At 35.7% G+C, this 25241-nt stretch overlaps 1 protein-coding gene across 1 annotated transcript in view; it reads left to right on the plus strand.

The window, feature by feature from the left end:
• Positions 1-25241, plus strand: part of FCHO2 (FCH and mu domain containing endocytic adaptor 2) — a 169438-nt gene that overhangs the window by 44267 nt on the left and 99930 nt on the right. Inside the window, exons 7-9 of the mRNA XM_047729321.1 lie at positions 7733-7829; positions 21260-21304; positions 24578-24650. Coding sequence (XP_047585277.1) covers positions 7733-7829; positions 21260-21304; positions 24578-24650 — 215 coding nt within the window. The remainder of the gene's footprint in view (positions 1-7732; positions 7830-21259; positions 21305-24577; positions 24651-25241) is intronic.

Here is a 25241-nt window from a genome sequence, read left to right on the forward strand (position 1 = left end):
TCTTTTTAGAACATTATTCTTAGTCATCATATTTGAATGTAGTAAAGCACACTGGTTCTTCTACCCGTATTTTTTTTTATTTTTTGTCTTCCTTCACTAAAATGTAAGTTCTATCAAAACTGGAATTGATTTATTATTTCCTCACCACTTTTTAAAATAGCTCCCAGCACATGGTAGGCATTCAATAAGTGTGAAGAAAGACTTCATGAAGCTGCCTTTTTGGATTCTAGGGAGTCTTCCTGCTTAGAGTGATGAATGATTCACATCTCAGAAATCAAAATCCTTTCATGCTTCTTTGCAGGCATATATGCTTCTGTCTTTACTTGCCATGTTTGCAGGCACTGTGCTAGTTGCTGGGTATATACAGTATATGTATAAATAGAACAAATATCTCCCTGCTCTAGATGGAGTATACAATATAGAGGAGGGAGGCAAACATTAAATACATGATTAAATATAAAGTTATGAATTATTAAACCTGTTACAAGGGAAAAGAAGGATTATATGAGATAGAATAATAGGAGCAACCTAATTTGATTTGGATTTGGTAGTTAGGAAAGGCTTTTTTGGATAAGTGGGATTTAAAACTGAGAGAATGAGTGAATGAGTGAATTCTGTACTGAAGAATGAGTAAAGAGACACATTCTAGGGCAGGAGTGTTCCAGGTATTGAGGACCCATGAATATAAGACCCAGACGTATGAAAGAGCTGTCACATTGTAGAAAGCAAATAGTGCTTCATGAAAGTGTGAAGAGAGATAGTGGTAAGAAGTGAGGTTAAAGAGATAGGCAAGGACAAGGCTGTAGTGAGGGTTTAGGTTTTCTTAAGAGCAGTTGGTAGAGGGTTCCCCTTCTCCACATTCTTGCCAACATTTGTTGTTTTCTGTCTTGTTAATTTTTGCCATTCTAATTGGTGTAAGGTGGTATCTCATAATGATTTTGATTTGTATTTCCCTGATGGCATGTGATATTCGACATTTTTTCATGTGTCCAAATCCCAAGAAGCTAGAAATAATCTCATACATTCTAAAAAGAAAGAAAAAGAACAGTGCATAAGTCAAATAAAGGAGAGAAAAATAAAAAAAAAAAAAAGCACTTGGAGGACACTGAAAGATTATATGCAATGTGGGACTTGATCCTAGGATCATAACCTGAGCCGAAGGCAGGTGCATAACTGAGCCATCCAAGTGTCCCCCTGATCTTCATTTTAAAAGATAATTCTGGCAGTTTTGTGGAGCATGGATTATTGTAGGGCCGAACGAGAATCAAGAGTCCAGTTTGGAAGGTGAGTAAAGTGGTCAGGTTAGGATGAGGGGCAGTGTGGTGGTTGGAAGAGAGAATTGAGTGTTTTTGGAGATGTCAAGGATTAGAGAATGGGGGAGTTCTTGGGGAAATCAGAATCTCTTCTGGGTTTTGGCTTGTAAGTTTGTGTGGTTAGAAATGAATGGGAAAGACTAGATGAAGAACTATTAGTTTGAGGAGTTGGAAGAGGATCGGATGTTCAATTCTGAACATGTTAATTTTGAGCTGCCTGTACTTAAGTTGGAGACATCATGTGGGCTATTTTGGAAGAGCCAGAAAATCTGGGCTGAATGTAATTAATGTTCACAGTCCTTTGTTTACAATTCTGAAATGCAGAATCTCTAAAAACCGAAAGTTTTTTTCTGAAATGAATTTGGCAGCAAAACTTGACCAGAACTGATGTAAGGCTATGTATTTATCCCACCTACATCAAATATACCTGTTTTCCTTTAGAAATATTAATATATTTGATAAATAGATGCCATTGTAGATCCTGCTTTCAGTATTGTGAAAGATATGGTAACAAAGCCACATTATCTTTATTTTAAAAATTCAAAATGTTTGAACTCTCAAACATCTCGTTCCAAAGTTTTGAATGAAAGATTATGAGCCTGTGTAAAATAAGGGCTTGTCAGTACTCAAAACCATAATGACATTATCTTTGAATAGAGTGTGGGGAAGAAAGGACCAAGCTCTGAGAGACTCATCATTGACAGTTTGATTGAAGAAGGGATGCTGAAACCCAAGTAGGACAAGCCAGACAAGGAAGAAAACTGGGAAGAATAATGTCATGGCAGCTGGGAAATGATAATATTTCAAGAAGGGTTTAGTTAATTGTATTAAACGAGGGTCTAACTCTAGTGAAAGAAAAAAAAAACTTCGATTTCTAAAGCAACTGACATTATTGTAGACTTAAGCAAGTGCTCTTTTGGCTTCTGAAACCTTAACACTTGTTTATAAGACAATTATTGGTTCATTAATTTGGCATCAACATGACTAGTTTCTGTCAGAAAATGTTTCCTTTCAGCTGTTTAATTTGGAAAAATTAGAATTTGCTGGAATCAGTGTTTTATTCATTTATAGTATTTTATAAAAGTGTTTTGAAAGAATTTTCAGCACTCATTTTTCCCTCTCATTTCTTTTATTTTTCATTACTTCCTACCCCCCTGCAAATTGGCATTTTGTTTATTCTGCTACTTGCAAGATGAGGATATTAATATATTTGAGCAGATGTATAACCATGCTGCTTTTAAGTAAAGGTGATGGTATATACTGTGCTAATGTGTGTATGTTTGTCCTCTTTCAAGTTCCCTCTGTCTCTCTATCACACATGTACAATGACAAAACAGGCTATCATTTCTTAATAGGTAGTAGACTTTAAATTTTAATTTCAGTTAATTAGAAGTGAAAAGAATTCTTTTACATTTTTGTCTTTCTTTGTTCCAGGCCTAGCATGTTGACATAATCCCAGTGGGACGGGGTATATCAGTGTAGTGAAAATCAGATTTGGGTGCAGGACCTGTATTTCTTTACTAGTGGAAAAAGAAATTGAGTGTGTGGGATGAAAGAGGTTAGGATTTATTTGGAATATTTGTGGTTTAATTATTTTCATTTGGGGTTAAGAAAAAGCATAATAAAAATTGTGAATTTTCTTTATGTGTATGTTTTCTATTTTTAACATTTAATGACATTTAAAAACTGGAAAAATATGGAGATTTTGTTTAAACAGGTGGCTCGTTCAAGGAAGCTTTGAGATTTTGCTTAAACAACACCTTCAGATTAGGGAATTTCAGTATTAGGGTGCTTTTTAAAAAAATTTTTTTAAACTAACATACAATGTATTATTTGTTTCAGGGGTACAAGTCTATGAATCATCAGTTTTAAACAATTCACAGCACTCATCATAGTACATACCCTCCACAGTGTCCATCACCCACCCACCCCTACCCTCCCTCCCCACTCCCCTCCAGCCACCCTCCTGGGATTAAGAGTCTCTTATGGTTTGTCTCCCGTATGTATTAGAGTGGCTGATAAAGTTGTACTTTTTCTTTCTTTTTTTTTATTAACTTTTTTTTTTTAAGATTTTATTTATTTATTCGACAGAGAGAGAGAGATCACAAGTAGGCAGAGAGGCAGGCAGAGAGAGAGAGAGAGAGAGGAGGGGAAGCAGGCTTCCTGCTGAGCAGAGAGCCCGATGCGGGGCTCTATCCCAGGACCCTGGGATCATGACCTGAGCCGAAGGCAGAGGCTTAACCCACTGAGCCACCCAGGCGCCCCGTAACTTTTTAAAATTTTTTAAATTAACATATAATGTATTATTAGCCTCAGGGGTACAGGTCTGTGAATCGCCAGGTTTACCCTTCACAGCACTCACTATAGCACATACCTTCCCCAGTGTCTATAACCCAGCCACCCCCACCAACCCTAGTTTGTTTTGTGAGATTAAGAGTCTCTTATGGTTTGTCTCCCTCCCGATCCCATCTTGTTTCATTTATTCCTTTCCTTACCCCCCTAATCCACACATTGCCTCTCATTTTGTACTTTTTATTTTTTATTTTTATTTATTTAAGAAAAGAGTATGTGAATAGAGCAGGGGGACGGGTGTAGGGAGAGGGAGAAAGAGAATCACAAGCAAACTTCCTGCTGAGCATGGAGCCCTTTGCCAGGCTTGACCTCACAACCCTGAGATCATGACCTGATCCGAAATCAGAAGTCAGATGCTTAACTGACTTGGCCATGCAGGCGTCCCCAAAATTGTACTTTTTAAAAAAATTAATGTAACAATACATATGAATACAGTATTAGGGTGCTTTTTAAAATTTTTTAAAAAATTAAGATATAATGTATTATTTGAAATTTCAAGGAAGAAAAGTCTGATTTGTTCAAGAAAGTTCATTTATTTATATCCAAATACTTGAGACTATAGTCCCATTGTTGAATTACTCTATGTTTAATAGTCACTAATTCTGAGGAAACTGATATTTAGCAGGTCCCCTACCCCTTCTAAAAACCCAGCACAGTTTTTGGGACGCCTGGGTGGCTCAGTTGGTTAAGCAGCTGCCTTCGGCTCAGGTCATGATCCCAGCGTCCTGGGATCGAGTCCCACATCGGGCTCCTTGCTTGGCGGGGAGCCTGCTTCTCCCTCTGCCTCTGCCTGCCATTCTGTCTGCCTGTGCTCGCTCGCTCTCCTCTCTCTCTGACAAATAAATAAAATCTTTAAAAAAACAAAAACAAAAAACCCAGCACAGTTTCTAAATTGCATCTGAATCACGCTTTGAGTTTCTGTGTGGCTTCATGCTTCAAGATATTTTTAAATAATTAAGGCTATGTTTTAATCATTGGTTTTTTTTTTTTTTCCAGATTTATTTATTTATTTGACAGAGAGAAACAATGAGAGAAAGAATACAAGCAGGGGAAGCGGGAGAGGGAGAAGCAGGCTTCCCGCCAAGCAGGGAGCCTGATGTGGGGCTCAATGTGTGGCTCCATCCCGGGATGCTGGAATCATGACCTGAGCTGAAGGCAGATGCTTAAGGGCGGAGTCACCCAGGCGCCTCTCAGTGTAGCTCTTTCAAAAGAGAATGAAGATGGCGCAGTTTTCTTGGGATTAGGGATTATCCATATGAAATTTGTGGCTGTTTGACTTAGCTTTTCTAGATTTGGATCTTACCTGTCAGTGAGAAAATATCTTGTTCATTAAATTGCAGAACTTTAAGCTGAGGGTGAATTTGAATAATATGAACATAAAATCATGCTTCTGCCAATACTCCTCACTTCTTAAGAGAGTAATTCAGAATCTTGAAATGCTGGTATTCTCATTGATTTGGTCAAAATTGGTCAAAGCAAGACATTTTAACCCCACCATTTCTCATGAATAAAATTGATTTAAGTTTTTGGACTATTGTTGCATTGTTGCCAGAACTATAATTTCACCATTACTGATTTTTTTTTAAAAAGTTCAGACCCTTTGTAAAAATATGAACATGATCATTTAGCTTTGTGATTTTCTCATCATGTGACGCATTGCTGAAGAAAATTGTGTATTAAATATGGGGTAAGGGAACTTAATTTGATAATCTAACCAGAAAAAATAACAAGACATTTAGTCCTATTCCTTAGAACTTATTTAATTTGGCAGGGAAAAAAAGGGTAATCAGGTTTGTGCACTTGAAATGACAAATCTGTTTTGTTTGAAAATAGCTAGTTCAGCATTTCCCAAGTCTGTTTTGAGGAATATTATTGTTGTGTGAGATATTAATAGATACTCAGAGAAGAAGAAGAAAAGGGCTGTGTGGTCAAATTTGGAAAACACTGGGTTAAGCAAAATGAAACATGTTTTATTTCAGTATTTCTCAGGCTTCTTAATTTGTGTATTAGAAGCCAAGTCTAGCAGTGGTTTTCTTCCTGGGGAATAAATATCAGAATGACCTGGGAATTTTTTCCAAACAACATTCTCATCTTTTTCCACCCTCATTCTCCAGGGAGTAGTAGAGAATCTATGCATTCTATGGTTTGAAAACATTTTCCAGGTGATTGGATATATCCCTACCTTCTTTTGAGAACTGTTGAGATGGAGTATACAGGCATTTCCATATTTCTTTGACCAGAGATTACCTCTTTGAAAGCTATGTAATAACATTTCGAGGATTAGACACTTTGAGAGTCTTCGGGCTAGGTTATAAAGTCTTCAGAAGTAAGCAGTAGCTTTTGCTCTGCCAATTAACTGGTCTTCAGTTGGAAACACTTCTACTTTCGCTTTCATGAAACTTCTCATTTGGGTCTCCTTCCAGTTTTCTGACTGTGATTATAGATTTTAATTTGTGGTGTCTTCAAACTCTGAACAAGTTCAGAGAGATGGCATAGTGAGAAATGGCATAGGGAAAAGTTAATGTATTAAAAAGTTAAACGTTTCAGTATATTTATTGGACTCATTTGTCTAGAAGTATTGTTAAACATTACATAATAACGTTAGTTCGCTAAATTTGGTTAGCTATATTGAGATGATTTAAAAGGTCTTTTGATTGCAAGTTCAAGCCCATGTTGGGGGCTTGAATAAATAATAATTTATAGTAAATAATAATAATTTTAAAGTTTAGATTTGATTTTAAATTTGAAATTAAAGTTTTAATTTCAGAGTGTATTTTTAATGTAGATATATAACTTTTCATATTTGTTACCCAGAAGTTTCAAGATATTGAAGAAGCTCATCTCATTCACATAAAGGAAATTATAGAATCCTTGTCAAATGCTATAAAGGAAATTCATTTGCAAATAGGCCAGGTAAGTTTTTCCTTTTGTTGAAATGACTCATGAAAATTTTATGTTCATTTATGACTGTTTAAAAATCTAAAACTCAGTATGATACTGGATTATTTCAGGTAAGAATGTGTATTTATAAGTATTAAATATAAACTGGATTTTTGGGGACCCCCCCCCCCCACCGGGTGACTCAGTTAAGCATCTGCCTTCAGCTTAGGTCATGATCACATGGTCCTGGGATCAAGTCCTTCATTGCACTCCCTGCTCTGGGCAGTTTGCTTCTCCCTCTGCCTGCCACTCCCCTTGCTTGTGTGCACGCTTGCGTGTGCTCTCTCTATCTGACAAATAAGATCTTAGAAAAAAAAAAATAAGCTGGATTTTTGATTGGCCAAGGATGATAATTCAAACCAATTGTTAAAATTAATGATAGCTCAGTCCTTTTACTTTAAAATTCTGGAGTTATCAATTTTTGGATTTTTTAAATAATTTTACTCTAGAACAGTAGTAAGTTACAGAACTTGGCCTTAAATGGGTACCTGGGTGACTCACTTGCTTCAGTGTCTGACTTTAGCTCAGGTCATGATCTCAGAGTCCTGGATTGAGCCCTGTGTTGGGCTCCCCACTTGGCAGGGAGTCTGCCTCTCCTTCTTCTGGAGCACACGATTCTTGAACTCAGGGCTGTGAGTTGGAGCCCCACTTTGGGTATAGGGATTACTTAAAAACAAAAATCTTTAAGAAAAAAATTTTTTTTTCCCAAAAATACAAAAGCAGTTTAATTATGACACCTTGGAGTATACTGGAGTAGAAAAAGATGAGGTCTGTTATTTTTTTTATTTTTAAGGATTTAAATATTATTAGAGATCTATATAAGTTTTAACTTATCATAAGAATTATGTGTCTAAAACATTCAAAGATGAGGACAGGAAACTTCCTTGACTTCTAAGGCTGTATCTTTAGAGCTTCATGTAAACAGTGGCTGATACCCGCAGGTCTACTAATGCTACAAGGTAAGAGATCCTGTTAGGTAAATTAAAGTTCTCAAAGGTTTTGGGTCAAAAAAACCCCCACATGTTTTGGTATAATGAATTTTAATTGCTTTATGCAAGTTTTGTCTGAAATACAGTAAGAATTTTTGACGGAAAAAGAAAAAAATTACCTTTATTTCATTTTAATAGGTCCATGAAGAATTTATAAATAACATGGCTAACACTACAGTTGAAAGCTTGATTCAAAAGTTTGCTGAGTCAAAAGGCACTGGGAAGGAAAGACCTGGTAAGATGATGAACTCTGTTAAGGAGATGTATACAGATCTCTTTTCTAGCAACAAATATATTCGATTTTAAATTCCCAAGCTGCAAAATGGAGCTTGGGAGATACCTAAAAATCTATGTAAAATATCAAGTATTTACTTTGTGTCTGATATGTTAAATTAATATTTTTATTCTGGCCTTTAGTGGTTAATAATTTAATATTAAAGCAATTATAATCTTTAGTAAATTAATATGTTGTCATTTATTTGTATTTTTTAAAGACTTAGCAACAGAAGCCCAGTTTATTTTTTCATTTAAAAAATTTTTTAAATTAAAAAATTTTAATTATAATTTTAATTAATTTTTAATTAAAAATTTTTTTGAATTTATGGACATTGACACAGAATGTTATGTTAGTTTCACATGTGCAACATGGTAATTCACCTTCTCTGTGGGTTATGCTGTGCTCACCACAAGTGTGGGTACCATCTATCACCATACAACACTATTACAATGTCATTGTCTATATTCCCTATGAACAGAAGGCATTTTAGTAAGAGGAAGGTGGGAAAGAATATTGAGCCCTGAGAACATTGAGGCCAACAGAGAACCTTTCATAAAATTTAATAACTTGTAAAATTTCCTTATTGAAATATATATGCAACATATATATGTTGAATATATAAGGTATATATTTGTTGCATGCATATATTGAATATATATGTTGATTTTATTATATATATACTTGTCGCATGTTAAAACATTCAAGACAGTGTTTCACATGCTGGAGATACACCATTGAACAAATGAGTACAGGAATCCTGGTTCCTGTTTTATGAACAAATAATTACAGTGTCCTGAATCTTACTTTTAATAAACATGTTATATCAGATGTACTAAGTAGCCCATTGTCTTGCCCTTCTCAGCATAGAGCTTCCAGATTTCTTGATTTTGTTTATTGGTTACTCTACCATGTTCTTGTAAGATAATTTGTTTCACTCTATAGGTAAAAATAATGCAGGCTAGTAAAGAAATTAAAATATGGTTTGGAATTCAGGAAAATGGTTAAGTGATTTGTCGGGAAGTCTGGGAGCCATTTTTCTTTAGTGCAGTTCCCAGAACTAAAGCTTGTAACCTAAATTTTCCTCACTTTTTCTTTTCAGATTTTATTAACTCTCAAATCATTGGTTTACTTATGTTAGTATTTTCCCTTCAAATCTTCTTTTCGTGCTTTCTCTGCCTACCTAACCAGTTGTAGCAGCTTGTTTTCTGAATACTGGCACAGTAGAGATTTCTTCTCTAATCCATTTTACATGTTATACAGCACATTCGTATTTTGACTATACAATTATGCACTTACAGTTGCACTAAAATCTTTTGACTTTTCGTTGTAGACAGTGAAATTTAGGCTCTGGATTTGGATAAAGCTTTTCAGGATCTGCTCTGACTAGTCTTTAGTCTTACTTTCTGTTATGACCCTTCACTGTAGCCAACTCGAACTGCTTGCTATTTCCTATACTATACATGCCCCCTTTCCCCCTTGGTATCTTAGTTGCCCTTATGTTCCTTTTCTAGGAAATGCTATATCCCATTTCTTTCCTGCTCTGTGTCTTCCCATTTATTTGTCAAGTAAATAAATTCTTAAATACCCAGGTCATTTGCTACTTCCTCTGTCAAAAGTGCCAGTGAACTTTAACTGTACTTTTTTCCCTTCCTTTTTTTTGTTATTGGTGCTATCTACCTTAAATTTTAATAATTGTGCAGATGTAAAGAAAAGTTCTGTATTTGATTTCATCTGTTTATCTTCTTCATGGGTAAAGAGTACATTTTTGTTGAGTGAACTAACAAATGGACATAGAAATAGTAAATAGAAATAGAAATACTATAGAAATCGGGGCGCCTGGGTGGCTCAGTGGGTTAAGCCGCTGCCTTCGGCTCAGGTCATGATCTCAGGGTCCTGGGATCGAGTCCCGCATCGGGCTCTCTGCTCAGCAAGAAGCCTGCTTCCCTCTCTCTCTGCCTGCCTCTCTGTCTACTTGTGATCTCTCTCTGTCAAATAAATAAATAAAATATTAAAAAAAAAAGAAGAAATACTATAGAAATAGTAAAGTTAGGATGTTAGGGAGGTTACGGTGTTTAGATTTGCTATTAGAAAATTCTTGGTGAGGAATAATAAATAATTATGGTTAAAGTTTGGTGAGACTTACTCTTTGCCATATAATGTGCCAACCACTTTGCAGCCAAACTTTGATCTTCAGGAACTGTTTGAAGTAGGTACTATTTTTTTTTTTAAGATTTTATTCATTTATTTGATAGACAGAGATCACAAGTAGGCAGAGAAGCAGACAGAGAGAGAGAGAGGAGGAAGCAGGCTCCCTGCCGAGCAGAGAGCCCGATGCGGGTCTTGATCCCAGGACCCTGAGACCATGACCTGAACCGAAGGCAGAGTCTTCAACCCACTGAGCCACCCAGGCACCCCTGAAGTAGGTACTATTATTCTCATTTTAAAGATGAGGGAAATGTTGAGTGGTTAAATGATTTGCCTAAGTTAGTACATGGCAAAGCAGATAGTAAAATGCCAGGATTTTTGACCCCAGGTACTGTGCTTCAGAGAAACTAGAATAGAATGAAGTGAGTTTACATATATAAAGAGAATGAGGATGTTGAGATACATAACTACAGAAAAGTATGAAACCCTAAAATTCCTTATAAAGAAATTAAATTATGGGGCACCTGGGTGGCGCAGTTGGTTAAACATCTGACTCTTCATTTTGGGTCAGATCATGGTCTCAGAATTGTGAGAGCGAGCTCCGTGTCAGGCTTTGGAGCTTGCTTAGGATTCTGTCTCTCCCTCCACCCCTCACCCCCTGCGTGTGCACGCTTGCTCTCTCTTGCTCTCTCAAAAAACAAACAAACAGACCCATATATATATATATGTATATATATATATAATACATGAAGACATTAAGAGAGGTAAAAACAGTTGGAGAACAAATACGGTTTTTATATAAAGCATTTAGAAGTGCTGATAGATAAAAGCAGAGATGTATTGGCTGGTTAAAAGTGCCTCAGAACACTAAACAAGATCAGTAGATTGTATTATCATTGGTATCCTGTTTGTGACATGATGTTTTCAAGTTTTGCAAAATGTTATCGCTGCAGGAAATTGGGCAAAGTATACAAGGAATCTCCCTGTATTTCTTTTTTTTACAACTGTATGTGAATCTATAATTATCCTAATAAAAATTACAGTTTTTTTAGGGGCATGTGGGTGGCTCAGTTGGTTGTGTGTCTGGCTCATGATTTTGCCTTGGGTCATGATCTCATGGGTCGTGGGATTGAGCCCCATGTCCCGCTCCGCGCTTAGCATAGAATTCGCCTCAGATTCTCTGCCTCTCCTTCTGCTCCTCCTTCAGCCTGTGCTCTCATGCATGCACTCTCTCTCTCTCAAATAAATAAAAATCTTTAAAAAATTCAGTTATTTTCTTATCTGTGGTATTGCTTAGCCCTGTAGTTTGTGGTCTGTTCTTTATCAGCAGTAAAATTTTTAAGCCTCATTGCCCTCATCTGTAAAGTGGGGATAATAACAGTATTTCTCCATGGGGTTTTTCTGGGGGTTATATGAGATAATGTAATACTTATTGAATACTTGATAAATACTATGTTAAAAAAGTAATACATTTCTGATAAGTGGGTAGCTAATTATAGATACTGTTTCTTTTATAAATTTAGACATAGTGGCCTCAAGATATACTGTGACATATAGAAAGTCCATATATCTAAATGACAAGGCCAGTAATGATGATGACATGAGCTTTCCTAGAATAATCACTAAGCCAAGAATTAGGTGACTGTTTGAGGGTGACTGTTGACACAGTCACTGATTTTCAAAAAAAAATGGACCTAGAACTAACTTTAAAAAGAAAGTATGGTGTCAGAGTGGAGGGGATAGAATAAATATTACTTCTCTAGTTGGCTTGCTATGGGTGACTAGTTTAATAGCTCTTTCTTTGTATTTGTTCAGCTTATGGGCACCTGAACAAGTGAGTCTGGGGGCCTGTTTCAGTGATGAAAATTTTGTGTTTCTCAGAAGAATAATATACTCAAAAATTTGCATTTGATTACATGAAATTCATAGACTTAAAGGATTTTGTTTTGTGAGATGTATTCTTTCAGTTGTATATACTGCTGATTGCTGTTAATATTTTCTTTGTGTTGTTTTGTAAGGGCCCCCTCTGGTGGATGAATTGCTTCTTAAACGTTTTCATCCTATGGGATTTATACTTTAAAAAGAAAACAAGTTCATTAAAAATTTATATATCTAAAAATTAATCTGTTTTCTTGTGTTGAAAAATGACCATTTTTTCATCAGTCAGTTACCTGTTCAGAGATACAACCTTTAACTTTATGTCCAATTTTCTTGTGCAAATCAAACACTTTGAGAGCATTAAATTTTTTTTTAATTCATTGAGACTGTTTTATACTACTTATTATATGAAGTGCTTTTTTTGTCATTACTTTTTAAAAAATCAGGATGGGGTGCCTGGGTGGCTTAGTCAGTTAAGTGTCTGACTCTTGGTTTCAGCCCGGGTTATGATCTCTGAGTTGTGAGATTGAGCCCTGATGGGGCTCCATGCAGAGTCTGCTTGTCCCTCTTCCTCCCCCTGCCACTCATGTGCACATGGGCGCACACTCTCTCTCTCAAATCTTTAAAAGAAAGAAAATCTTTAAAAAAATTTTAAAATTAAGATATAATTGGCATATAGTATTATATTCATTTTAGATGTGCAGTGTAATGATTTGATGTGTGTACATGAAAAATGATTAACAAAATAAGTTTAGGTAATGTACATCTCAATGCAGTTAGAGTTTTTTTTTCCTTGTGATGAGAACTTTTAAGAACTACTTTCCCAGTACCTTTCAAATGTACAGTACAGTATTTAACTATAGTCACCATGCTATATATTATTACATCTCCAGGACTTACTTACCTTATAATAGAAGTTGGTACCTTTTAACCATCTTTAACCGTCTCACCCACCTCTCACCCCGCAGCTCCCACTTTTGGGAACCACCAATCTGTGAACTAGATCTATGAGTTTGATTTTATATTCCACATATAAGTGAGATCATATAGTATTTTTTCTGACTTATTTCACTTAGCATTATGTCCTCAAGGTCTATTCATATTATTGCATATGACAGGATTTCTTTCTTTTTTTTAATAGCTGTGTAATACCCTTTGTATATACACAACACATTTCCTTTATCCAGTCAGTGGACACTTAGGTTGTAACCCTGACTTTGCTATTGTAAGTAAGGCTGCAGTGAACATGGGAATATATATATTTTTTTGAGATAGTGATTTTGAATCTACAAGTGGAATTGCTGGATCATATGCTGGTTCTATTTTTATTTTCTATGTTTTCTATTTTTATGTTTTATGTTTTATATTTCTATTTTTATGTTTTCAAGGAGTCTCCGTATTGTTTTTGTCATTACTTTTTAAGTACTGCCTAGCTCTTCTGGAATTAGAGTCAGTGTAAGTGGATTCTTTGAATATCGAAGTGCCTGTGGTCTGAAGGGTTATGAATAAACAGGTGTTTTATAACTGTGAATATCTTTCTGTACTCTAATGACATCCTAGTATGCCTGTTCATTCTCATGTAGTTTAATTGCCAAAGGAGATTAAAACCATTTTTTTTGGAGTTTCCTGTTTTATAGTCATTCTGCTAATTTTGCTGTATGCTTTTTATAATTCATAAAAGTTAAGCAAGTTTCCATTTATAAGAAACAAAAAGATAAATAACCTAAAAAGTTGGTAAGCCAGTATATAATATGTTTAAATAAAAGACTTTGCTGAAAAACTTACCTGTATTTTCATTATATGATAATATAGGTTTATAGCTCTCATTTGAGGACTTCCAGGGATTATACTGTGTTTAAAGATAAAAATATGAAAATCCTGAGAAAGGTACACATGAAAAACAATCAGCCACAAATGAAAAAGGAAAAATAAGATTCCTTTGGTTATACTGCCTAAATGATATTGATTAGTTTAGATATTTGGAGAATTTAGCTTCTACATTATGTTTATTATTTTATATTTATTTTTTAAAAAGTTTTATTTATTTATTTATTTAAAGATTTTTATTTATTTATTTGACAGACGGAGATCACAAGCAGGCAGAGAAGCAGGCAGAGAGAGGAGGAAGCAGGCTCCCTGCCGAGCAGAGAGCCCGATGTGGGGCTCGATCCCAGACCCTGAGATCATGACCTGAGCTGAAGGCAGAGGCTTTAACCCACTGAGCCACCCAGGCACCCCAAGATTTATTTATTTTAGAGAGAAAGCACATATGTGCAAATGAGTGAGCAGTGACGGGAGGAGCAAAGGGAGAAGGAGAGAGAATCTTAAGCAGACTCCCTGATGAGGGTAGAGTTGTGGGGGGCACTCTATCCCAGGACCCTGAGATCATGACCTGAGCTGAACTCAAGAGTCAGCTGGTTGACTGACTAAGCCACCCTGGCACCCCTATGTTTATTATTTTAAAGTATAGTGTAAAGCAAATGATTTTTTAAAAAATTTAAGGTCATCTTTCTAGAGCTCTCAAGGATTTGGAATAATGCCAAATGTACAACTAGAGCTTCCTACCACTCCCCCACCAAAGTTTTTTTTTAAATCAGAGAAGCAAAAATGCTTGTATAGAATGTAAAATTAAAAATAGCTAAAAAGAGACAAGACCCACAGACCACACCAGTTAGGCTGTGATTTCTTGAGCTTCCTATTTCATAGTTTGGGGGAATGACTTAGAGGAATCATCCTCTTTCATGATATGATTAAGGAAGAGGATAATGTAGATTAGCACAAATAGAAAATAAAAGAGGAGAGCTCTCCAAAAAAGTAAAATAGAAAAAACTTCTGGAAAAAAAAAAAACACCCAACCAAAACAAAACAAAACCCCAACCCCCCCACCACAAAAACACCAAAAACTTCTGTAAGGAAGTACACCTTTACCTGTTGTGTCTAGCCACTCAAGGCAGAGGCATAGAACTATGCCCTGTGGGAGATATATGGAACTTAATGATTTTCTTCTCTATCTTTTCAAGCAGGAATCAGCAAACTATGGCCATTGAGTTAAGTTTGGTGCTGCTTATTTTAGAGTTGGATTATAGCAGCTTGTAGAGGCTTACAAGCAAAGAATTGGTTTATGTTTTTAAATGATGGGGGGGGATCAAAAGAGTATTTTTGTAATACACAAAAAGTAGAAAATTTAGATATCATTGTCCAGAAAAGTCATTTTGAACAGTTGCACTTAAGTTTATGTATTGTCTGTGGCACCTTTTGTACTGTAACAGAAGAGGACAGTAGTTGTGAGAGATCTTATGGCCCGCAAAGTCTAAAATATTCACTCTTTGCAGAAAATATTTGCCCACTCCTGTGTTAGAAAATATACTTTCTATGTAGTATAGTAGTAGGTATGTCATACTGCATCAGAATTGTGTACCTCATAATAGTATATAATCTTTTTTCAAAAGCTGATTCTGCTCTTTTTGGGTTCAGAAATGATTTATTCTGACACCTTGCAATTAACTCCATCTGCAGTCATATCACAGCATAGTAATTGATTCTTATAATAATCCTAAATTGTGAAGTGAAGAATAAAATATGAGCAGGCTTTGTTTAAGAAAAGCTTATTGCATTAATTTGAAGGAGCCACTAAAAATATTAAATGTATAAACTCTGGCCATAAAGTAGAAATAAAAAAGGTAAGCTGATGACAGTTTTTACATGTGCATAATAAGGGCAGAGTTTTAGTTCTTTTTGCAGTATGTAAAAGAAGCTAGCTTAAACCACGTTGAACTTAAAAGGAAATTTATTACAAAGAAACTGAGGTATCCAAAATCAAGAATATAGCCAGGCTGCAGAAGGAAACCAAAACCTGTGGGAACACTATGTATCATTTTCCTTCATTCAGTCTCTTTATATCTACTGCTTTATTTTCTTCTTTGCACAATGGCTTTCTTTGTTTTTCCAGGCACGTGACAACTGGTGACCTGTCTGTAATTTCTAGGTACTTCTATTTATTCTTTAATTGCAGCCACAGCTCAGAATTAACCCAGGTTTTTGTCCCTTTACAGATTTCTGGGAGAAAGAATCTGGTCCAGGTAATCTTGGATCAGGTAATTTTTCTAACTTAGTTCTGACTAGGTCATGTGGTATAAACATAGCTTCTGCACCACTTGTGGGAAAGGGGGAAGTTCCCAGGAAAAAGAGATATAGTGAGCTCAGTAGAATCACCCAAGGTTTTATCAGTATCATTGAGAGTAAAAACATGACTCACTCTAGGAGGTATGTCAAATAGGGAGGTGGTGTCATATTTTGGATATGTAGGAGATTATATTTCACTGTTTTGATTCTGTGTTTGGAGAACTAGGTGAAATTTTGAAAGTTTTACAGTGACTGCAATTTCCTAGTGAAAAACCTATATTTTTCATTTAAGACCATGGTTCCTAAGTTTGCGTCATCACTGATTCTCGAGCCTTGGGAACATATAAGAATCAGTAATGGAAATTTTTTTCTTTCATTTTCCTTCCTTCACTTTCTCTCTCTCTCTCTCCCTCTTGGCTTCTCCCCCATCTCTTTAAAAAAAAATGTACAGACAGTTCACTGCCCCAGAAATTCTGATTTCAGTGGTCTAGGGTGGATCCTTGATAATCCTCGTAAAATACGATAATCCTCGTATTTTAAAACGCCTCGTCTGAGTCTAATGTGCCGCCATTGTTCAGAATCCACTGCATTTTATCACTGGATGCTCATTATAAGTGTAGAGTCTCAAAACCTACCCAGGCCTACTGAAAGAGGATCTGCATTTTATTTATTTAAAGAATCTGCATTTTAATAATATCCCCAAGCAGCTTATATGTAGAGTAAAATTGGAGAAGCACTGTCTAGAATTAGTGAATATCTGGCAGTGGACCCAAGGGCTCCCTTGGACTGTAGTTCTCAAAGTGTGATCCCAGGACCATCTGCAGTCACCTGGGAGTTTGTTAAAAATGTACATTCTGAACACCAACCTAGACTTTCTGAATAGGACACTGGGGAGGTTGGGGGCAGCAATTTGTGGTTTAATGAGCTCTCCGGATGATTCTTACACAGGGAGTATTGCACTAGGAGATTCAGGTAGGTATTGGGATTTGGAAACACTGGATTAAGAGAATTCTTTCTACAGGCCTTTTTTTTTTTTTTTAAAGATTTTATTTATTTATTTGACAGAAAGAGAGATCGTAAGTAGGCAGAGAGGCAGGCAGAGAGAGGGGGGAAGCAGGCTCCCTGCTGAGCAGAGAGCCCGATGTGGTACTCAATCCCAGGATTCTGGGATCATGACCTGAGCCGAAGGCAGAGGCCCAATTCACTGAGCCACCCAGGTGCCCCTCTACAGGCCTTTTATTAAAATATTTCCTGAAGTGAAGTAGCATTGATGTTGCAACTTAACTTTCAAATGATTTAACAAGTTAAAAAAGGGGGGAAGGACCCTCTCTGTGTGTATAGGTGCTTGTAGAGAAAAGGAAAGCACATATGGCAAAAGGTTATTTTCTGCCATTGCATTTATAGAAATGGTACAATCTAGGAGTACCTGGGTGGCTCAGTCACTTAAGCATCCGACTCTTGTTGATTTCGGTTGGGGTCATGAATCTTGGGGTCATGGGATCCAGCCCTGTGTTGAGCTCTGTGCTTAGTGGGTAGTCTGCTTGGGATTCTCTCCCTCTCCCTCTGTCTCTCCCTTAGCTCATGCTCTCAATCTCTTTCTCTCTCTCTCTCTCTCTCTCTTTTTTTTTTTAAAGGCACAGTCTAGGTTCAAGTAGAGTAACTAGTTTAAGGTAAATAGCCAGCAGGCAGGTGTCAAAATGAGAACTTGAGTGTCCATGCCCTTTGTACATCACCAGAAGCTGGAGTTTGATGTTTTTCATGTTAGCTTGCCTGAGTTCACCATCCCAGGCAATTAGGAATGTGGCTGTGTTGCATTCTACAGGCCCAGGAGTGAGCTTGAACATTTAGTCATTGACTTCCGTTGTCATGACTAACTGCCCCCTACCTCCCTCCCACTCTACAGTGTCATAGTTCCCTCCTCAGCCCCTATTATCATCATTCTTACTATTAGACTTGGAATCTGGGCATGTTCATATATTTTATTTTGGCTTCTAATAGAACCAAGTGTTCTATGGTTTGAGTTGGGCATATGCAGAAATATGATTGATTTGTGTAGCCCAGACTTACTGTTTCAGTTTTCAGGCCAGTTATTAACTAGACAGAATTGCAAATTTGCCCTGTTGGTAGCCTGAGATTTAGAATTAGTTTCAAAACAATGGGAACTAGTAAGTATTTTACTTTTTAAAATACTTTACCTCATCCACAAAATGTTTCTGTTGATTAAAGATTGCTATTAAATTGTCTTTCCTACTGTAACATTTCTTAAAAGTTCTGATCCATATTAGAATTGGATGAATTCTTTAGGTTGTTGACTTTCTCTTTTTTTTCTTTGTAGCAATAATTTATTCCTACCTGATGATTAAAGAAAAATCCTCTGTAAGAATTGTTTTACTTTATTGTTGACCTCGTGGAGGTCTGCCTTTAATTGAACTCATGATGGCATTTTTATATAATGTGTAAAAGAGCATCAGGAGACAGAGCTAACGTGGTCTTACTTGCTTTTATACAAATTAAATTGCCCTTGTGGCCCAGCATAAAATCAAAGCACTAAGAGCAGTTATTTATTTTGACAACAGAATTAATTGAGCCTAAAACAGTTGAAATTCCAGTTGTAGCAAACTGTTCTTTCTGGGTCTCACTCTGGCTTTGGGACTGTCAAAAAAAGTAACTTGTCTTATGATTAAATAGCAGAATGATGGGCAGTGGACTGCATTTGAGGGAGATGCTGAATAAACTTTCTACTTGTGAAACATTTCAGAAGTGACATGCTACAAGGGGGGTAAGAATGTGCATTGCTATCCAGCTGAGCTGTCAGCTGGCACAGAGCCAGGCACGCAAAGCTTTGCCATGTGAAGCGGCATGTAGAGCATATGCCATTTGATAAAATCTTTTTCATGCATGAGTTAATTTTTTTAAAGGTATTTTTAGTTATATTATACCAGAAACCTTCATATTTTTGTCTTTAATAGAAAAACTTATGTGCTGAAGGTACTCATTTTAAAACTTTTATATGTGTTTTACAATTTGAAAGGATGTGGCATCTTATATTTCACAAATGTTTGTCATTTTGAATAGTTTATTTTTATTGGGCATTTCCCTATTCCAATTCCAAATGGATTTTAAGAGGATGTTTAGAAAAGATAAAGGAAAAGCAATCGACATATATCTGCTATAGGCAAAAGGTTTTATGAAGAAAAAAACATAGAATTTTGTTGGAGGAAATTTTGGTAGAGTTAAGGGATGCCTTTGCTATTTTCATATATATGAAAACATCCAAAAATCTTAAAAGAATGTATATCATATTTGCTAAAATGATGTTATAAAAGTCTTTCTAGAAGTTCTGTTTTAAAATATTTGTAAATAATGCAATTTGTTTGGCATTGGTGTTTTGTTTTGTTTTTCTTCTCTAGAATAAGCCCATGGTTTGAGTATTCAAGATTCTGTAAATAATTACTGGTCACAGATTATGCAATGTGTAGTTGTAGGAGCTCCCAGATTATTTGATAGGTGGTCATAGTCTCTTAAGGTTTATTAGTAAGTGATAAAGCTAATAATAAATAATAAACTGTTGGTAATTTAGGAAGAGATTTTTCATTTTTTATAATTTTTATATCACCTAGTTGCTAATTATCAGATGGACATACTACAGTTCTTTGCCTTTATTGATCTTTCAGTTTCATCTCTGTGTAAACTGTTAACTTAAGCCTCTAATGGATTTTAACAACAAGCTCATTTAATGAATCTTAGCTTCCAGATTTGCAGAGTGGACTTGAAGTCTTTAAATTTTTAATTAGGCCATGTTCTGGTTCCAAGGTTTTTTGGATGAAAGTAGTGAATGTATTGTTTCTTTTTTTAGTCACATGATATATATCATAAGAATACTGTAGTAAGAAAAGTATTGCTAATTAATTAATTAGGACCTTGTTTATCAACTCTCTTTTATGAGTTTTTTTAAATAAAGTTATTTTGCTTATCCCTAAATGTTAATGTATTCTGTTTGAATAGAAACCAGAACTGAAGGAGTAGATCTTAGATTTGGTCAAGAAGAAGGACATTTTAGCCAGTATTTTTAGGTGTTCTACTTGTAGAGAAATTTTTCTTGTTAATCAGTGGCTTTCTTTTGCAATGGAATCATCATTGAGAACTCTGATTATGAACTTAAATATAGGTACAGTTAAGCTTAACATCTCAGAAGAACCAATAACGAAATCTTATATTTTCCACTTTTCAAGCTCTGTTTTTAAATTTTTTGAAATAATATATTGAATCTATTACTGCTAATAAGTTATTTCAGAAAAATACTGGACTTGCATAAATTTAAGTATTAAAAATAGTTTAACAGAATGATAGTTTAACAGAAGATAATTTTTTAGTCTGATACTTAGCTTTGGGGTGTTTCAGTAGAATAGTGATTCATGCTTTTTGCTAACTTTCTTACTACCTAAATAATTTAGTATTCCATGTAAATGAAATATACCATCCCATGGGACTTAAGGCTTGTCTCAGCAGATCTGTTATTTTAGGGCTATTTTGTTTTTTAGCTGATTTCTATTTTATCATCTTCTTCCCCTCTGTAGTCTATCCCTCATACCAGTGCTAAATTAATTTTCTTGTAAACCACTTTGTAGGGTCATGTGTGGATCACCTCGCGTGAAAACTCTTCCATTACCTGCAGACTACAAGTACACATTCCTTGATGGACTTTATAGTTAGAGCCTCACCATTTAGCTGCTATGTAATTGGTGCATTTATTTGTTCAGCAGATATTTGTTAAAGACCTATATTTGCCACTTCACAGCAGTCTACTAGACAAACAAATTCCCAAGCTTTAGATTCTAGTAGTATTTACTATGTTGGTCCCCCTGTCCTTCCCATGAATACAACCAAGGATCCAGCAACTGCCTTTTATTATGCTTGTTTTCTCTCAAGTATCCTGCAAGCTTCTTGAAAGCAGGAACTACAGATTAGGTTTGTGTCTTCAGTTCCATGGTATCTTATATAAAAGGTTTTCAGTAAATTGTGGTCATAATAATAGGCTCGTTTCCATTTTTGTCACTGTTAGGATTATTTGAATTTTAAAATTATTATTTATATTATAATTAACACTATCAGATAACACTAGAGCACATGTCAGGTCAGTTAAAAAGCTGTGATGGCATCTGATCTGAATGTTTCTATCAGCTTGCTTTTTTTTTTTTTTTTTAACTTGCCATTGTTCATCTGTTTTTTGTTTGTTTGTTTAGGCCTTATTGAATTTGAAGAATGTGACCCTGCTAGTGCAGTTGAAGGTAAGTTGGCTACTTGTAATAGTGGTAACTAGCTAATATCTTCTGTTATTGAATAAATAAAGAGTGGCTATTATCCATTGGTGTTAGCCTCTCGGTGGTGTGAGTGATATAGAAAATCTGAATGTGGTTTGAAGATCTATAGATACTGTTCTTCACTTAATAAGCAGTAGGTTTGCCCAAAGGAATAGTGAGTGTGTTAGCGTATATATCTTAAAAGATGAAATATAACATGTATTTATTTTCAAATATACATTGAGATTGTTTTCTTTATTGATATCCATTTTAAACATTTTCATGTCATAAATATGAAAATGATTACTGCACATTAACGTGTAAGACTTACTCTAAAGTGAGAAACATTTCAGTAATTAATGAGGTTATATATTAATGTTATTATTACTGTTATTTAAAATGAGTGATGATGTGACTTGGAGAAGGGGTTCGCAACCCTTCCTGTTTGTTTGCTTGCTTTGTTTAAAGATCTTATACACACAATGTAGGGCTTGAGTTTACAACCCCAAAATCAAGAGTCCCACACTCCTCTGAGCCAGCCAGGTAGCCTTCCTGTTTATTTTTTTTTTTAATTTAATTTTATTTTTTTTAAAGATTTTATTTATTTATTTGACAGAGAGAAATCACAAGTACGCAGAGAGGCAGGCAGAGAGAGAGGAGGAAGCAGGCTCCCTGCTGAGCAGAAAACCCGATGTGGGGCTCGAACCCAGGACCTGGGATCATGACCTGAGCCGAAGGCAGCGGCTTAACCCACTGAGCCACCCAGGCGCCCCAGCCTCCCTGTTTAAATAGATGATTTTCATAGTATGAAACCTAGGAGAGGCCTGCTATTTTTGTCAAATTTTATGTATCTCACTTTGTGAGCTACTGGAAGTAATTTGAAAACAATCTTCTATTTTTTTCCTTCCAACATTTATTTAAGAATTTGGAGAAAAGGTTTGCTATTGTGTATAAGGTTCTTATTGGAGAAGTCAGAGGCTCTGGTCCCTAGACTTTTTTTTCTTTAAGAGAGGGGCTGAGGCAGGGAGGGTTAGAGGGGGAGAAAGAAAGAATTTTGTTTTTCCTTTCAAGATTTTATTTAAATTCAAGTTCTCATATAGTGTAATATTAGTTTCAGGAGTAGAATTTAGTGATTCATCAGTTGCAGGTAACACCCAGTGCACATTACATCAACTGCCTTCCTTAATGTCTATCCCCCAGTTACCCTATCCCACCACTCCCTCCCCTCCAGGGCCTGGGTGGCTCAGTCACTTAAACATCTGCCTTGAGCTCAGGTGATGATTCTGGGGTCCTGGGATTGAACCCCACTTGGGGCTTATGCCCCCTGCTTATGCTCTCTCTTTCTCTCTCATTCTCTCAAATAAAGTCTTAAAGAAAGAGTCTCTTATGGTTTGCTTCCCTCTCTGTCTTTATCTTATTTTTCTATGTTCATCTGTTTTGTTTCTTAAATTCCACGCAAGAGTGAAATCATACGGTATTCATCTTTCTCTGACTGACTGAATTCACTTAGAACGATACACTCTGTTTCCAGGAGAGAGAGAAACTTTTTTTTTTTTTTTTTTAAGATTTATATGACAGATATCACAAGTAGGCAGAGAGGCAGGAAGAGAGAGAGGAGGAAGCAGGCTCCCCGCTGAGCAGAGAGCCCCATGTGGGGCTCGATCCCAGGACCCTGGGATCATGATCTAAGCCGAAGGCAGAGGCTTTAACCCACTGAGCCAACCAGGCACCCCGAGAGAGAGAATCTTAAGCAGGCTCCACAGCCCGTGTGGAGCCCAATGCTGGGCAAGATCTCATGACCCTAAGATCATGACCTGAGCTGAAATCAAGAGTGGGACACTTAACCAACTGAGCCACCCACATGCCCTGGTGTCTAGACTTCTTACAGTTCCTAACTTCTTATAGTTCCTGTAAACAGTTATTTAAGTTCTCTGTACTTCAGCTTTCTTGGTTGTAAAATGTGGATAGTTGGGGCACCTGGGTGGCACTTCAGATCATGATCTGAGGGTTGTGAGATGAAACCCTGCTTCAGGCTCCGTGCTCAGCTTGAGATTCCCTTCTTCTCCCTCCCCTGGCTTGTACTCTGTCTCTCAAATAAGTAACTAAACTTAAAAAAAAAAAAGTGTAGATAGTAAATAATACTCTGTAAGAATAAAAATGTATTTGATTTTTAAAATATAGGGGCGCCTGGGTGGCTCAGTGGGTTAAGCCTCTGCCTTCGGCTCAGGTCATGATCTCAGGGTCCTGGGATCAAGCCCCGCATGGGGCACTCTGCTCAGCAGGGAGCCTGCTTCCTCCTCTGTCTCTGCCTGCCTCTCTGCCTACTTGTGATCTGTCTGTCAAATAAATAAATAAAATCTTAAAAAAAATAAAATATAACATGCTATACAAATGTATGATTTAGGGAATTAATTTTGCATGAAATTTTAGATGTTCTAAAACATCTGAATTATAATCCTCGCTATAGTATTTAGTAGCTGTATAACATTGAGTTAAAAAAACAAAAAACTACCCTTCAGTTTCCTCATCTATACAGTAAGGAGTTATCTTAGGTATGCTCTGCCTGTCCGAGTAAACAGCTAAGCTTTAAATGCTGAATTCCATCAACAATCAATAGCACGACTGATCTCTAAAAAATAAATTTGTCATGCAAGAAGAGGAGGAAGAATTAGACAAAACAAAGATGATCTTTGTTTCACATTTATGGTAGAATCAACTTAAAGCAGTGTTTAAAGATATATTATATCTTTTTAATATAATATATTATATTAAAGATATAATTTGGGCAAAAGAATACCATATGTTTTCTGTATTTACTGTTAATGGATCTGTTCTTTTTTTTTTTTTTAAACAACACATTTATATTTTGTGACCTTCCACACAGGAAACATGACTTGGCCTGCATTTATAACAGTCTAATTTAGTAAATAATATACTTTCTTTGAAGTTTTAAGATATCTCCAAATGCTTATTTTGTCTGAGGTAACTTAGGGGAGACTTAGAGGAAAAGAGAATTTTGTTGATCAAGTGAATGTTTTATAACCTTTTGGTGCATAGCAGGCCATATTAAATTAAGAAAAGACTAAACAGATTGTGACTCTGATTTAAATGTTAGGGTTGAGCAGTTGATACTTTTATTTCTTTATCCAAATTTCGTATTGACAGAAGCAAATCATGTGTCAAGATATAAGAGATATTCATAAATTTAATATATTTATCAGCAACAATTATGTTTCTGTAACAGTATATATTTATTTCAAGGTATAAAACCAAGGAAAAGAAAGACTTTTGGTTTACCAGGGATAATTAAAAAGGAAAAGGATGCAGAGTCTGTGTAAGTATATTACATATTGTCAAAATCCTCTGTTATTAAGAATAAGACTGTTGTTTTGAATTTGAGAAGAAAAAATTCCATCAGAAATAACTCAAAGTATGTATGTCTAAGGTTTAAAAAATACATTTTTCTAAGTAATGTACTACCTCCTCTGGCTTTAGATAAAAATATTAACTTCTCTTATTTTAAAATTTTAAGATGAAAGCTCTAGTGTCTTGAAATTGAAACTTTAAAGCTACCCTTTCTATAAAACATACATGCATATTTAAAAAACAGAAGTGCAGAGGAAACTAAAAATTCTTCTATATCTTAATGCCAAAGAATAAAACCCATGGTCAACAATTTAATGAAAATTCTTTCTAGACAACTCTAAACATATAGGCATATGTGTACACATAAATAGAAAACAGGGGAGAGCAAAGGCACTAACATGTTTTAAACATTTATACTAGGTCATCAATTTTAGATGGGGGATGGACTATAAATATGATTTATGTATTTTTTAAATTAAGTTAATATACACAGAATATATAATTTGCATACAATAAATTCAACTAGTATTGGGTAAGTGAAGTTTTCTACATTGGCTAT

Source organism: Lutra lutra, chromosome 5, assembly GCF_902655055.1.
Source record: "Lutra lutra chromosome 5, mLutLut1.2, whole genome shotgun sequence".
In the NCBI taxonomy this organism is placed as follows: domain Eukaryota; kingdom Metazoa; phylum Chordata; class Mammalia; order Carnivora; family Mustelidae; genus Lutra; species Lutra lutra.